Source organism: Triticum aestivum, chromosome 4A (genome assembly GCF_018294505.1).
Source record: "Triticum aestivum cultivar Chinese Spring chromosome 4A, IWGSC CS RefSeq v2.1, whole genome shotgun sequence".
Classification (NCBI taxonomy): Eukaryota; Viridiplantae; Streptophyta; class Magnoliopsida; order Poales; family Poaceae; genus Triticum; species Triticum aestivum.
This window is the reverse complement of record NC_057803.1, coordinates 715,000,399-715,016,398: the sequence shown is the minus strand read 5'-3', so window position 1 is coordinate 715,016,398 and position 16,000 is coordinate 715,000,399. Positions and strand designations below refer to the sequence as shown.

General features: G+C 42.5%; 1 protein-coding gene across 1 annotated transcript; it reads left to right on the top strand.

Moving 5' to 3' along the window:
- Window positions 1-9,970: 9,970 nt before the first annotated feature.
- Window positions 9,971-11,890, top strand: LOC123083350 (UDP-glycosyltransferase 85A2). The gene is made up of 2 exons (XM_044505414.1): window positions 9,971-10,271; window positions 10,414-11,890. Exon 2 carries the CDS (start codon window positions 10,470-10,472, stop codon window positions 11,349-11,351), a length of 882 nt encoding a protein of 293 aa, XP_044361349.1. The 5' UTR covers window positions 9,971-10,271; window positions 10,414-10,469; the 3' UTR covers window positions 11,352-11,890.
- The last annotated feature ends 4,110 nt before the right edge of the window (window positions 11,891-16,000 follow it).

The window sequence follows — 16,000 nt, the reverse complement described above, 5'->3', positions numbered from 1 at the left end:
TACTTGTCTCAGAAGTTGGCCCCTATGGACCGATAACATCATAGCACTATGCCATCTACTTTTGGGCCTGTATAAGTGTGCTTTAATTTGAGTGAGGATTTGGCGCACGCGGGCTGTTGTGCCCCCATTCAATAATGTTGGACCTGCACCCCATGACGGCTAGTATTAGCAGTGCATATTTTTTCGGTTAAAGATGTTGGTTAATGTACGATTGTACACACTTGTATTTCTTATAGACCGCTGGAATAAATACATTATACAAAAAGTTGAAAGCAAACGACGAACTGAGCTCAAATGGTTAGGTTCTTTGTGGTGGAACCTTTCCACGAGGGTTCAAATTCACGTGCGCATTTTCCTAGATTTACTTCAGGCTATTCAGCGATATTTGTTCACTGGGAGAAGACATTTCCGTCGACTATGAGGCGCATGTAGTGACTTCGTCAACCTCAAAAAGTTGTATCTGCTCAAAATTTTCAGAGATGCTCATAAAGATAAGATATGCATGCATGTGTTCATAAGAATGAGTGTATGTGTATTTGTGAGCGCCTCTAATTGTAAGAAAAGCAAATGTGTGTGCCCCAAGAAGTTTAAGCAGGGGTGGAGCCCAATGGATCACGATCAACCTTGTGGCACATGCAAGAAGATATTTTGCTAAAAAAGACATGCATGATGTATTTTCTTTTAATAAAACATGCACGAGGATTGGTGCACCAACTCTAGGAGCGATGATAGTCACACACACACATCACAGGGCATATGTCTTGCTATTAGCGAGATGGAAGTTGAGCTCGCCTACAAATAGCCAGTAGTGTGCCGGCCCACCTCAATTCAAGGTATTCAATTGAATATCCATTATTTTTGTCAAAAACAAGGTATATATAGTGTATACACTATGTCATATAAGGAAAAACGATACTGATACTCCAGAATACCTTTTTTAAGGTGAACTTCAGAATACGTGAGTTAAGCATTTCAGCCAAAAACAGAGGCTAGCCTATCATCCATTTCCCCTCACCACCACCACATGGCCCATTGCCCAAATCGCTGCAGCACGCACTCACACAGCCTCATCGCAACACCGCTCAAGAGCGTTCCCTCTTACCAAGTTTGTTCATGAGAAGCGTGAGTACAATTCAGAAGCGCATGCTCTCGCTAAAGCAGCTTCCTCTCTGTCGATCGGGCGCCACCTGTGGCTAGAGTCTTTGCCGGAAATAATCTATATCCGGTATCCCTATGAACATTTCTCCTTGAATAAAGGTTACAGATTCTCAAAAAAAAAAACACAGAGCCATCATCGCCAGGAAAAAGTCCATCGATCAGATAAGCCGGAGACGAACCGGGAGCGCCCTTCCCCACGTCCACAGTTATGTTCGCACCGCACGGGACACAAGCCGCCAACCACTCGGCGGCCAGGGCCCAGGGCAGGGTTGTTGCCGTCGCCTGATTAGCGATCGATCCTAGGTGCCGGCAGCGGGGACGGCGCGGACGGCGTGACGAATCCATCTCCATCCGTGATTCCTCGCCCCCCTTTGGTTCTGAACTTCCGATCCCTGCAATCGGTAGCGGGTAGGACACAACCTGATAGCCCACAAATTCAACTTTTGAAGGTATAATCGCAAATTAGATGTATTAATCCTTTGACTTCAAAAATTGGGCTCTCTCCTCTCATGCCGATTCATAGTCGAAGTGTCGAACTGAGTTCATCTATCACTACGGGCCTCTTATCTAAAAAGAAAATCAATCACTACAGGCAGCTAGGCAGCAGGTTGCAGTACAGACGTACAAGACTAAGACACTATGTAAGTTAGTTTGACCATGCTGTATTGAACAAATATTACTTCTATATTTCCTCCCAAAAAAGAATTATTACTTCTATATGCTGAGCAATTCCAAGCTACGATCATTTTTATGAATGTAGTATATTATGTGATAGTATCTTTTATATATTTTACAACTAGTATATAATATGCTGCTATAATCAGTTATATACGCCAAAAACAAGGCTATATAGGCTTGAAAAAAAGCGTTTTGAAAATTTGAATACGCAGACTTGAATTCCTGGGCCCGCCCCTGAGTGCGTCGGCCCAGAAGCCATGTGGTTTCATTATACTGATGCCATGGATGCATTTTACTTTTTTATATATCTAAAAATATTATGTATTACTAAAAATAATTTAGTTATTTGTTAAAGTGTTCATCACACATTTAAAAATGATCGTTAGTGTAATAAAGTGTTGCTCAATGTTTAGAAAATGTGTGTATCGTTAGAGAAATGAATGTGACATTTTTAAAAAGTTCATTCAGTGTAGAAAAGTGTTGCTTAACTTTTAGAAAAATGTTGTACATTAGAAAATACATGTGACATTTAAAAATGTTCACGCGATCCAAAAAATTGTAGCACATGAATTTTTTAACTATTATACAACGTAAAAAGTGTTTGGGTAACTGACAAAAATCATCCCATTAAATATTGTAGGTTACATTTCAAAACATTCAAACATTTCAAAAATATGTTAGCAACATTTTAAAAAAAGTTATAAAATTAAAACAATGTTCTCATACATTTCAAAATGATTCGTACCATTTTAAAAAATGTTTCAGCATGTATTAACGTGATCAAAATACGTGTTTGAAAAACTGTTAATCAAGTATTTGAAAATACTAAAAAGTTATATAAAACTATTTTATATGTTTAATTTTTTTTACAATGTGTATGAAAATAGAAATAGAAAGTATATTTAAAATAATAGACATGTATTTAAGAAGTTAAGTGTGTATAAAAATATTTTTAATATGTGAAAAATGTACAATATGTATGAAAAAGTTAGCATGTGTTGAAAATACAAAAAGAAAAAGAAACAAACCCTAGAAAACGGATGAAAACGAAAGAAATAAAATTGAATAAAAACAAAAAGAAAGAGGAAAAATTAAAAACCTAAGAAAGTCAGAGACCCCGATGGAAAGCAGGGAGAAAGGATTAAAAAATGAAAAAAAGCTCATGTAGCTACAATATTGGGCGGGCCCAGTTGTGCTGCGTTTTAGGGTAGATCTATTACAACTTGCAACGAGACCCCTCAAAAAAGAAACGACTCGCAACGGGCAACAAATAGAGCCGTGGGTCGCCGGAATCCCGCCCCTCCAACTCCAAACCGCGAGTTTCTCCCCTCGCGCGATCTGTCTCTATCATGTGCCGCCGCAGAGTAGCCTGGGGACGAATGCTCCGCCCGATGATGCTGCCCATTGGCGCAGGAGATGGGGGAGGATGCCGCCGGCAACAAGAGAGGAAGAGGGGGAGACGAAGGACGCGTGCACGCGTTACCATCCTGGTTTCCCGGGCCTGCGACGCACGTGCGTCGGAGCGCTGGTAGGCCCCGGCGAGGACTAACTGTGGTAGCTGCAACCGACTGTACAGGAGAAGCGGGATTGTGGCCCATAACGAGCCCAACACCTTCTTGTTAGAAATATGCCCTAGAGGCAATAATAAAAGGATTATTATTATATTTCGTTGTTCATGATAATTGTCTTTTATTCATGCTATAATTGTATTATCCGGAAATCCTAATACACGTGTGAATACATAGACCACAATATGTCCCTAGCGAGCCTCTAGTTGACTAGCTCGTTGATCAATAGATAGTCATTGTTTCCTGACTATGGACATTAGATGTCATTGATAACGGGATCACATCATTAGGAGAATGATGTGATGGACAAGACTCAATCCTAAGCATAGCACAAGATCTTGTAGTTTGTTTTGCTAGAGCTTTTCTAATGTCAAGTATCTTTTCCTTAGACCATGAGATCGTGTAACTCCCGGATACCGTAGGAATGCTTTGGGTGTACCAAACGTCACAACGTAACTGGATGACTATAAAGGTGCACTACAAGTATCTCCGAAAGTGTCTGTTGGGTTGACACGGATCGAGACTGGGATTTGTCACTCCGTATGACGGAGAGGTATCTCTGGGCCCACTCGGTAATGCATCATCATAATGAGCTCAAAGTGACCAAGTGTCTGGTCACGGGATCATGCATTACGGTACGAGTAAAGTGACTTGCCGGTAACGAGATTGAACGAGGTATTGGGATACCGACGATCGAATCTCGGGCAAGTAACATACCGATTGACAAAGGGAATTGTATACGGGGTTGCTTGAATCCTCGACATCATGGTTCATCCGATGAGATCATCGAGGAGCATGTGGGAGCCAACATGGGTATCCAGATCCCGCTGTTGGTTATTGACCGGAGAACAGTCTCGGTCATGTCTGCCTGTCTCCCGAACCCGTAGGGTCTACACACTTAAGGTTCGGTGACGCTAGGGTTGTAAAGATATTAGTATGCAGCAAACCGAAAGTTGTTCGGAGTCCCGGATGAGATCCCGGACGTCACGAGGAGTTCCGGAATGGTCCGTAGGTAAATAATTATATATAGGAAGTGCAGTTTCGGCCATCGAGAGAGTTTCGGGGGTCACCGGTATTTTACCGGGACCACCGGAAGGGTCCCGGGGGTCCACCGAGTGGGGCCACCTATCCCGGAGGGCCCCGTGGGCTGAAGTGGGGAGGGGACCAGCCCCTGGTGGGCTGGTGCGCCCCCCTTGGGCCCCCCTGCGCCTAGGGTTGGAAACCCTAGGGTGGGGGGGCGCCTCCACTTGCCTTGGGGGGCAAGCCTCCCCCTTGGCCACTGCCCCCCCTTGGAGATGCCATCTCCTAGGGCCGGCGCCCCCCCCAGGGGGCCTATATAAAGGGGGGGAGGGAGGGCAGCCGCACCCTAAAGCCTTGGCGCCTCCCTCTCCCCTGCTACACCTCTCCCTCTCGCAGAAGCTCGGCGAAGCCCTGCCGGAACCCTGCTGCATCCACCACCACGCCGTCGTGCTGCTGGATCTTCATCAACCTCTCCTTCCCCCCTTGCTGGATCAAGAAGGAGGAGATGTCACGCTGACCGTACGTGTGTTGAAGGCGGAGGTGCCGTCCGTTTGGCGCTAGGATCTCCGGTGATTTGGATCACGACGAGTACGACTCCCTCAACCCCGTTCTCCTGAATGCTTCTGCTCGCGATCTACAAGGGTATCTAGATGCACTCCCCTCTCTCGTTGCTAGATGAAATCATAGATTGATCTTGGTGAACGTAGGAAATTTTTTATTTTATGCAACGTTCCCCAACACTTCTGCCATTCCGCCATGACTGGCTTGTGGCAGCTGTCGCTGCCGCACAGGCCAGTGCCTCTTCATCAATCCACGATCTGATTTTACGGTGCCCACAAGGTGCTTGATAAAATACCTCGCCTGTTCTTTTTCTTCACCATCATATCTGCATATCACTGTGAGTGTGTGACGTTTTTAGCTGCCATACATAGGTAAGATCAGAAGGAATAATTATACATGATGATTGATACAACATCACGCTTATTCCCCTTTAGGCTTTTATTTTGATTGTCGGTCTAATTGCTTGATGAAGGGTTTGTGCGCAAAAGTAAATATGTACATTTCAGTTTAGTGGTGCATATTGGGTCTTTTGTCTTTCGATATCTTTAAATTATTTGAATTATTTACCTGCCTTTAACGTTATTATTTGGCTTTGTTTCTTTCTGCCTCAAACGTGGTGCCCTAAAAAGCTCCTGTCTAATCTAATGTGGTTAATTGTGAAAGAACACAAATAGTGAGCGTAGCACTGCGGCTTATACCATGTTAAGTTATATCTGTTGATTGACATGATTAAGTCTAATGATCTATTTAGTGAGATGTTATACCGTGGTGAACTCTGTGCATATTGTTCAATTTAAAGGCTCATGCAACATGATCTCAAGACCTACATAGGTGACACAATTTTTTTAGGAAATATGTGCCCTCTCACGTGACAGGTGAGGACATCTATGATGAGCGAAGACAATATGAGATAACAGTGATCCATTAAACTTAATGCTTGGTTCTGGTCCAAGAATCTTAATTGCGGAGATGACCACTATGTTACAATGGCGAAGCAGGACCATGAAATTGGAATATAATCCCGCGAGGAGGAGTTCCATGACTTTAGGGTGATCCGCCTACCGAACAAACAAATCAAACACTGTAATCATGACACAAGGTAACTGATATTACCATCGCACTGGCACACTGGATATTTACCATGAGCTCAACTCACTCCGCGCCTAACCTCTCCATTGTATGAAACACAACTTTACTTTCCGTTTTATCTTTGTTCATCACTTTCAAGTGTTATTACTCTCGTTGCTATCAACTCTTCTTATTTACCACTCAGGTTTATTTGCCTCTTGGAACAGTAACAGTGTTTGCAGATCACAAGCAGTTACTTCACATAAGAAATGGACAACTTGTGTGACAGAAACGCTATTTATAAATACTCCGCTTTGCTCTTCGTTGGGGCAACAATTAATTGGGATAATTCCATGAAAGTGCTACACCACCCTATGTGTCTTGCGGGCCATTAGAAACTTCTAGAAATATGCTTATCTAGTAATACACCGGAAAACTCTATTAAGATATTAGTTAGACAAAAAAATTCAGTAATGATATTAAAATATACATGAACATATGCAAATACACACAAATATATGCATATGCATTGTTGGACGGTAACCCTTTTTTAAACACACAATTGAAAATTAGTAGGCATGGTTTTTTTGAATGACAAATATTCAAATACAAACAAATGATGTTATGTTTAGTATTACACAACATTTTTATGTGGTTATATACAGCTAAATAATTGAAATCCTACTCACTACTATGTTAGTATAGTACAATAATTTTATATATGCATAAAAGTTTGGTATAAAAATACTTATTTTGATTTACCCCAGGTCCCAAATATGTTTAGACTACTCATTTAATTAAGCCAGAACAAGCAAAATACATGTTTATGAAACTAACCATGGCAAGAGCAAGTTCATAGCATGCTTGGATCACTAGCAACAACCATGGCAAAAATTGATTAGCATGTTAACATTCTGTCAGGAACATTTTATAGCAAAAGTAGAGCAAAAACATGACATTCTAGAGCACTCCATAATTGCAAACAGTGGCATGGGTGAATAGAGCATGACATGTGTAACAAAACATCCTTAGTGAACATCTCCAGATTATGCATAGAACTCATGATAACAGCAGGTTTACCTAGCAACAAAATATAACAGACTCAGACTTAGCAGAAATGACCAAGTCACAGAAATCAGCAACATCATAAAGGCTATTTTGCATGCTTGTGCTAGTCACCACATAGATCACAAAAATACAATACAAGCACCTATGTAAAGATGGCATGGTGTATATCAAAACACATGTAGAGCTCATGCTCATAGGATGCACACACAAAATGCAATGAAAACGACAAATCACCAAGTTATAGCAGTCTCAGCAGGTTAACATCATATAGCACTCTTGCAACAATGATTTAGGCATCAAGATGAACTCAAACAAGCAAGTCACAATGGAATAAAATAAAGAGCATCTCTCAATGAACATTTTGATATATTACAAGCACAAATCGGAGCAACGGTCATGGAGATGTGAAGTGATGAACATGGCATGAAAATAACACAGAAAAAGACTTAGAGAAGAAAAATGAGGTCAACCGTGGATCTGGATCTAGATCTGGCGCGCGGTTCGAGGTTCGCCGGAGATCGTCCCGCGATGTCGGAGCGGGGAGGAGATGGCCGGCGGGGGACTTGCTGGCTCCGATGGCCGGACGGCGAGGCGGCGACCGGCGGGTGGGGACGCGAGCGGCGGCAGACGGGGATGCGGCGGCGGCGACCGGCGGGCGGCGGCCGGCAGAGCCCTGGGCGGCGGCGGAGACGGGCGGGGCCGCGGGGAGGCGCGGGGAGGCGCTCGGCGGAGGAGACGGGCCGCGGGGGGCGGCCTCGGGCCCGGGCGGGCCGTCGGCGCGGGAGGCGGCGGCGCCCACGTGGCGGCCTCCGATTGGCCGCGGGCGGCGGCGGCTTCTGTCCGGCACAGACCGGACGTGTCCGGCGGCGGGGAGGGGCGCGGCTAGGGTTTCGGCACCCGGAATTTCGGAGGGGTGCACATATTTATAGGTAGAGGGAGCTAGGAGACTCCAATTGAGGAGCGGTTTTCGCCCACACGATCGTGATCGAACGACCGAGAGCATGGAGGGGGTTTGGATGGACTAGTGGGCTGTTTTGGAGGGTGTTGGGCTGCAACACACAAAATGCCTTTGCGATTACCCGGTTAACCGTTGGAGCATCAAACGACCTACAAATGGAACGAAACTTGACAGGTGGTCTATCGGTGGTGTACCAAGGCCACTTGGCAAACCTCGGTCCATTCCGAGAACGTTTAACACCCGCTCACGAAAAAAAAGACAAGAGGGGTGTGCCGGTGCATGTGGGAATGTCGGATTGCAAAACGGACAACGGGGAAAATGCTCAGATGCAAGTTTTGAAAAGCATGCAGATGAAATGCAGATGATGACATGACAAAATGCAACACGCAAGCAAATGACATGGCATCGACGGTGAATAAACGGAAGACACGTGGCGCATTGGATCTGGGGTGTTACAACCGGTCCCCTCTTGAAACCATGTTTCTTCCTCGAAGTTGGTCCAGTTTATAAGCAGTGTACATAACAATATTTTTCTGCTCCTCAAATTTTTAGCAAAACCTCTAGGCATCGTATAATGACATTGCAATTTTTTGGAATTAAAAAGTCAACAAAATCCATGTTCGGGTTGAGTCTTATCACCCCTATATTTGGAATTCCTTTTCTTGTATAAGACCTAAACATAAACTCAAGAGCACAAATTGAATTTTGAATCCAATGTTGCCAACTTTTTCATGCATTCTTAGTTCAAAATTTTATTATATTCACAAAATTCCTAAAATGCACTTAATGCATATAAAAGAAAATAAAGAGGAGAAATTAAAAAAAATGTAGAAAACAACAGAGCATAAACTAAAAAATATACATAAGAAAAGAAACATGAGAAAGGAGCATAAAAAGTGTTTGCCGAGTCAAAAAAAAAACTCGGCAAAGAAAAAGATTAGTTTGCTGAATGCAAAAGAAAATGTACATGGCAAATGTCATGTCTTCCTAGTGTCCGACGAAATGCATTTGACAAACAACCTAAATTTCATTACAATATTGATAGGACACTAAACTTGCCCTTCCATGATAATGAGATGCACGAGAGAGTAAACAAAACAGGATACAACTTGTTAGGGCATCTCCAACGTTAACCCACAAACGGACACTGTAAAATGTCCTTTTTTCGTCCGGACGTGGTCCACGGACACGATGCAGGAGCCGGTCATCAATGTTATTCCCAAGTTAATCCGATTGGGAGGAGAAACATGAGAGAGACCATGCATGTGAAGAAAGAGAAAAGAGATAAGAACCATGTGGTTACTTTTGGTTGATAAAGTGAATGTCCGGACTCTAATAGGATACTGGAATCCATACATCCGGGCTGCTAAGAGGACGTATAAGGAGTCCCTCTTGGATGGCAAAAATGGTCCAGACACTGCGGTCCATATATGGACGAGATTTGAGGGTCGGCTTTAGATATGCGTTTAGAGTTTAGAATAGCCGGAAATGATGAGTGGTCACGAAATTAGCAAATCCGCCAAACCATTTGACTCGATCTCATGCATGGTTCCGTGTCCTCCCACAACAACAATAATTCATGAAGCCAACAATGACAGATGGGCAGCAGCCAGGCGGCCATTGAAGTTGAGATCGACTGATCCAACTACCCGTGAGCACGTGGAGGCGTTTACACCCCCATGCCCGGCCGTCAGCCTTGTTATGTACTCCCTCCGTTCCTAAATATAAGTCTTTTTAGAAATTTCACTACAAACTACATACGGTTGTATATAGACATATTTTAGAGTGTAGATTCACTCATTTTGATCCGTATGTAGTCCATAGCGTAACCTCTAAAAAGACTTATATTTAGGAACGGAGGTGGTACCACGCACATGTCCAGGAGCTCATGGCCGGAGCTCACCGCACACGGCCACACGCACAAGGTGAGGTGAGGCAGGTTCGCTAGGAAGGAAGCCATGGAGAGCGGGTCAAGGAGCTCGTCGTCAAGCTCAACGAGGAGGCTGAGACCTCCGGCGGCGCACTGCCGCCTGTCACCTGCGTGGTGGCCGATAGCACCATGAGCTTCGCTCTTGCCGCTGCGCGGGAACTCGGCCTCCGCTGCGTCACACTCTGGACCGCCAGCGCCTGCGGTTTCATGAGCTACTGCCACTATAAGGATCTACTCGATCGTGGGCTCTTCCCTCTCAAAGGTAGATATTCATGTCTCTTTCTGCACATACACAAGAAAACCAGCTTTCTTCAACTGCACGTCGAAACTAAAATGGGGGTAACATTTTTTTCGGCAAAGGATGGATTTTATTGACTCCGGCAACATACTGTAATTTGGTGCAGAAGAGGCGCAGTTGAGCAACAGATAATTGGACACGATCATAGACTGGATACCGTCGATGCCCAAAAACCTGCGGCTGCGTGACCTCCCTAGCTTCGTGCGCACCACGGACCCCGATGACATCATGTTCAACTTCTTCGTCCACGAGACGGCCGCCATGTCGCAGGCGTCGGGGGTGGTGATAAACACCTGGGACGAGCTCGACGCGCCCCTGCTCGATGCCATGTCCAAGCTCCTGCCGCCCGTCTATACAGTGGGGCCACTCCATCTCACGGTCCACAACAATGTCTCGAAGGAGAGCCCCCTCGCCGACATCGGGTCCAACCTGTGGAAGGAGCAGGACGCACCCCTCCGGTGGCTCGACGGCCAACCGCCGAACTCCGTGTTGTATGTAAATTTTGGGAGCATCACGGTGATGTCCAAGGAGCATTTGTTGGAGTTCGCGTGGGGGTTGGCCAACACCGGCTACGCCTTCCTGTGGAACGTGCGGCCTGACCTCGTCAAGGGCGACGACAAAGCCGCACTACCGCCAGAATTTTTTGTAGCGACCGAGGGGCGGAGCATGCTCTCGACATGGTGCCCGCAGGAGAAGGTGCTGGAGCATGAGGCCGTAGGGATCTTCCTCACGCACTCTGGGTGGAACTCGTCGGTGGAGGGCATATGCGGTGGCGTTCCGATGGTGTGTTGGCCCTTCTTTGCGGAGCAGCAGACCAACTGCCGCTACAAGTGCACAGAGTGGGGCATCGGGGTGGAGATTGGGGACGACGTGAGGAGGACCGAGGTGGAGGCGATGATACGGGAGGCCATGGAGGGGGCGAAGGGGCGAGAGATGCGGCGGCGTGTGCAAGAGCTCCGGCAGAGCGCCCTGGCCTCCGCACGGTGTGACGGAAGGTCCATGCGCAATGTTGATAGGCTCATCCACGAGGTGCTGCTGGCTTGAAACAAGAAAATTAAGCTGATAAATAAATGGTTTGACAGTCTGAAGCGTTTACTAGGATGAAATAAATCCCATCTCCATTTCAAAGTTCCAGTCATATTTTGAGCCGTTACTAGAATGATGCAAAAATAAATATTAATGATCACGAAAAATGAGGAGCTCCTTCCACACATGATGAGTTATATATTTGGAATAATAAATTTTCATTAGACGCCCTATGCACCTGGATGGAGGAAGTAGCATTATTCACATCTGCATCGCACATCTTCTCAGAAGTTGACCCCTATGGATTGTTAACATCATAGTAGTATGCCATCTACTTTTGGGCCTGTATAAGTGTGCTTTAATTTGAGTGAGGATTTGGCGCACCCGGGCTGTTGTGCCCCCATTCAATAATGTTGGACCTGCACCCCATGATCGCTAGTATTAGCTGTGCTCATTTTATTCGGTTAAAGATATTGGTTAATGCAAATGATTGTACACGCTTGTATTTCTTGTAGACCGCTAGAACCAATACATTATACATCGAGTTGGAAAGTAAATGGCTAGCTGAGCATAGCTCAGATGTTTAGGTTCTTTGTGGTGGAATCAGTTCACCAGGGTTCAAATCCGTGTGCGCATTTTTTTGAATTTATTTCATGCTATTTGGCAAAATTAATTCACTGGGTGAAGACTTTTTCGTTGACTACGGGTGCCTGTGATGTTGTGCCAGCTTAATATTTGGAGGTGCTCATAAGGGTATGCATGCATGCGTTTATAGAAATGGGTGTATGTGCATTTATGAGCGTCTCTAATTGTATTGTATTAAAAAAATGTGTGTGCCCCGAGAAGTTTAAGCAGGGGTGGAGCTGAATGGATCACGATCAACCTTGTGTCACACGCATAGATTTTGCTAAAAAAACACGCAGGATAGATTTTCTTTAAAAAAAACATGCACGAGTCCTAGGAGTGATGATAGTCGCACGGACACATCACAGGGTATATGTCTTGCTACTAGCGAAATGGAAGCTGAGCTCGCCTACAAATAGCCAGTAGTGCGCCGGCCCAGAAACCATGTGGTTTCATTATGCTGATGCTATGCATGCATTTTATTTTTGTTTATATTTAAAGAATTTTCAATATATGTATTATTAAAAGGATTCATCACATATTTAAAACTGTATGTGTAGTGTTATAAAGTGTTGCTCAATGTTTAGAAAATTTATGATCATTGGAAAAATGTATGTGACATTTTAAAAATGTTCATTCAGTGTAAAAAAGTATATCTCAACTTTTAGAATAATGTTGTACCATTAGAAAAATATATGTGACATTTCAAAAATGTCCACGCATTGCAAAAAAATGTAGTACATGATTTCTTTAAACTGTTATACAACATAAAAAGTTTTTGGGTCATTTCAAAAATCCTCCCATTAAAAAATATAGGATACATTTCAAAGACGTCCAAGTGTTTCAAAAATATGTGTACAAATGTTTTTAAAAGGTTATACAATTAAAACAATGTTTGCATATATTTAAATATGATTCGTACCATTTAAAAATGTATCAGCATGTATTTGATTTTTTAACACATATAAAAAGAATGTTCAAAATATGTGTTTGAAAAGATGTTAATCTAGTTTTTGAAAAATACTCAAATGTATATTAAACTGTTTTAGATGTATACAAAAATGTTCAATGTGTATGAAAAATATAAATAAAAAGTTTATTTAGAATAATAATAGTCATGTATTTAAAAAAGTTGAGTGTGTATAAAAATATTAGTAATATGTAAGAAAAATGTACAATATGTATGAAACTTTTAGCATGTAAAACAAACCAAAGAAAATCGATGAATACGAAATAAATAAAATTTTAAAAAGTAAAATGAAAGAGGAAAAAATTTAAAACCTACGAAAATCAAAGAACCCGATGGAAAGCAAGGAAAACCGATAAAAAGGAAAAGAACTCGTGTAGCTAGAATATTGGGCCGACCCAATTGTGTCGCGCTGTAGGCGATATCTATTACAACTCGCAATGGGACCCCTCATAAAAAAACGACTCACAACGGGCAAGAAATAGAGCTTTGTTCCTGTCTTGCTCCCCAGATCCCTCACAACGGCGATGGGTCACCGGAATCCCGCCCCTCTAACTCCAAGCCGCGAGTTTCTCCCCTCACTGATCTGGCACCGTCATGTGCCACCGCGGAGTGGCCGGGGGACGAATGCTCTGTATGATGACGCCGCCCGTATGCGCACGAGATGGGGGAGGATGCCGCCGACGACTGGAGAGGAGGAAGAGAAGGAAGACGAAGGCCGCGGGCGCGCATTATTGTCCTGGTTTATCGGGCCCACGGCGCGCGTGTGGCGGACCGCTAGGACGGGCCGGCGACGACTGACTGTGGTAACTGCAACAACTATAGAGGAGAAGCGGGAATATCGCAGCTTCCACTGCCGGACAGGCCAGTGTCTCTTCATCAATCCAGCAACTGATTCTACGGTGCCCACAAGTGCTTGATAAAATGCCCCGCCTGTTCTTTTTCTTCACCATCTACTTTGCATATCACTGTGACGTTTTCTGCTGCCGCACATAGGTTGGTAAACAGAAGGAATCATTATACATGATGACTTATACAACATCATGTTTATTCCCTTTAGGCTTCTATTCTGATTGTCATGGCTAATTGCTTGATGAAGGGTTTGTGCTCAAAAGTAAATATGCACATTTCAGATTAGTTGTGCATATTGTGTCTTTGTCTTTTGGTATCTTTAATCTATTATTTGAATTATTTACCTGCCTTTTATGTTACTATTTGGCTTTGTTTCTTTCTATCTCAAATGTGGTTAATTGTGAAAGAACCCAAATAGTGAGTGCATCACTGCGGCTTATATCATGTTAAGTTATATATGTTGATTGAGATGATTAAGTCTAATGATCTGTGTAGTGAGTTGTTATACTGTGGTGAACTCTGTGTGTATTATTCAATTTAAATGCCCATGCAACATGATCTCAAGACCTACACAGGTAACACAAATTATTTAGGTAATATGCGACCTCTCACGTGACAGGGGAAGACATCTATATAAGGACGGAAGACAATATGAGATAATGGTGATCCATTAAACTTAATGCTTGGTTCTAGTCCAAGGACCTTAACTGCGAAGATGACTACTTTGTGGCAACGGCAAAGCAGGACCATAGAATGGAATGTAATCCTACGAGGAGGAGTGCCATGACTTTAGGGTTATCCACCTACTGAACAAAAAAATCAAACACTATAATCATGATACAAGGTAACTGGTATAACCGTTGCACTGGCACACTGGATATTTACCATGAGCTCAACTCTCTCCGTGCCTAACCTCTCCATTGTAGGAAACACAACTTTAATTTCCCTTTTATCTATGTTCATTACTTCAAGTGTTATTACTCTCGTTGCTATCAACTCTTCTTATTTACCACTCTGGTTTATTTGCCTCTTGGAACAGTAACAACGTTTGCAGATCACAAGCAGTTACTTCACATAAGAAATGTGACAACTTGTGTGACAAAAACACTATTTTATAAATACTCTGCTCTGCTTTGCTCTTCGTTGGGACAATAATTAATTTGGCTAATTCCACAAAGTGCTACACCACCCTATGTGTCTTGCGGACCATCAGAAACTTCTATAATATGCTTCTACTAATACACTAGAAACTCTATTAAGATATTAGTTAGACAATACATTTTAGTAATGATATTAAAACATGCATGAACATATGCAAATACACACAAATATATGCATATGCATTGTTGGACGACAACACTTTTTCTAAACACACAATTGAAATTTAGTATACATGGTTTTCTGAATGACAACATTCAAAATAAAAACAAAATATGATATGTTTAGTATTACAAAACATTTTTATGTGGTTATCTACGCCAACTAAATAATAAATAGTCTACTCATTGCTATGTTAGTATGGTATAATAATTTTAGATATGTATAAAAGTTTGGTATAAAAATACTTATTTTGAATTATCGCGGGTTCCAAATATGTTTCGACTACCCATGTAATTAACACGGAACAAGCTACGGGCTAAGTATGTGTCAATTACCAATTTTAACAATCAAGAAATGTTTAAATACGTCTTAGTGTTGTTTCACGTGAATCTGTCTTAAGATTCCAACTGACATGCTTCATGTCTTATAATAAGCGGGACAAAATCTAATTTCGCCTGGAGGGAGCCACTAGTGTGCCGGCCCACCAGCCATGTGGTTTCATCATGCTAATGTCATGCACAGGTTTTAGTTTTGTTTATATGTAGAAAAATGTGAAATACATCTATTATAAACAAATAATTATATTGTTTTATTTAAAAAAATTATTGCACATTTAAAAAAATGTTTATGCAATGTAAAAAAGAATATTTGCTCAACTTTTATAAATAAAATATGTCACGCAAAAAACATGTGGTATTTAAAAATGTTCACACATTTCAAACAATATCGGTGAAATTTTGGATAAACTATTAGATATTTATAAAAAAATATTATACAATGTAAAAGATGTTTGTTTAATAAAAAAGGTTTCACCCATTAAAAATTGTATATTACATTTAGAAATATGTACACATGTTTCAAAACTATGTTTGTGATATTAAAAATTAATTATGTAAAGAGTAAT

Coding starts and splice junctions, on each gene's coding strand:
- LOC123083350 (XM_044505414.1), top strand. CDS start 10,470: ATGCCCAAAAACCTGCGGCTGCGTGACCTCCCTAGCTTCGTGCGCACC.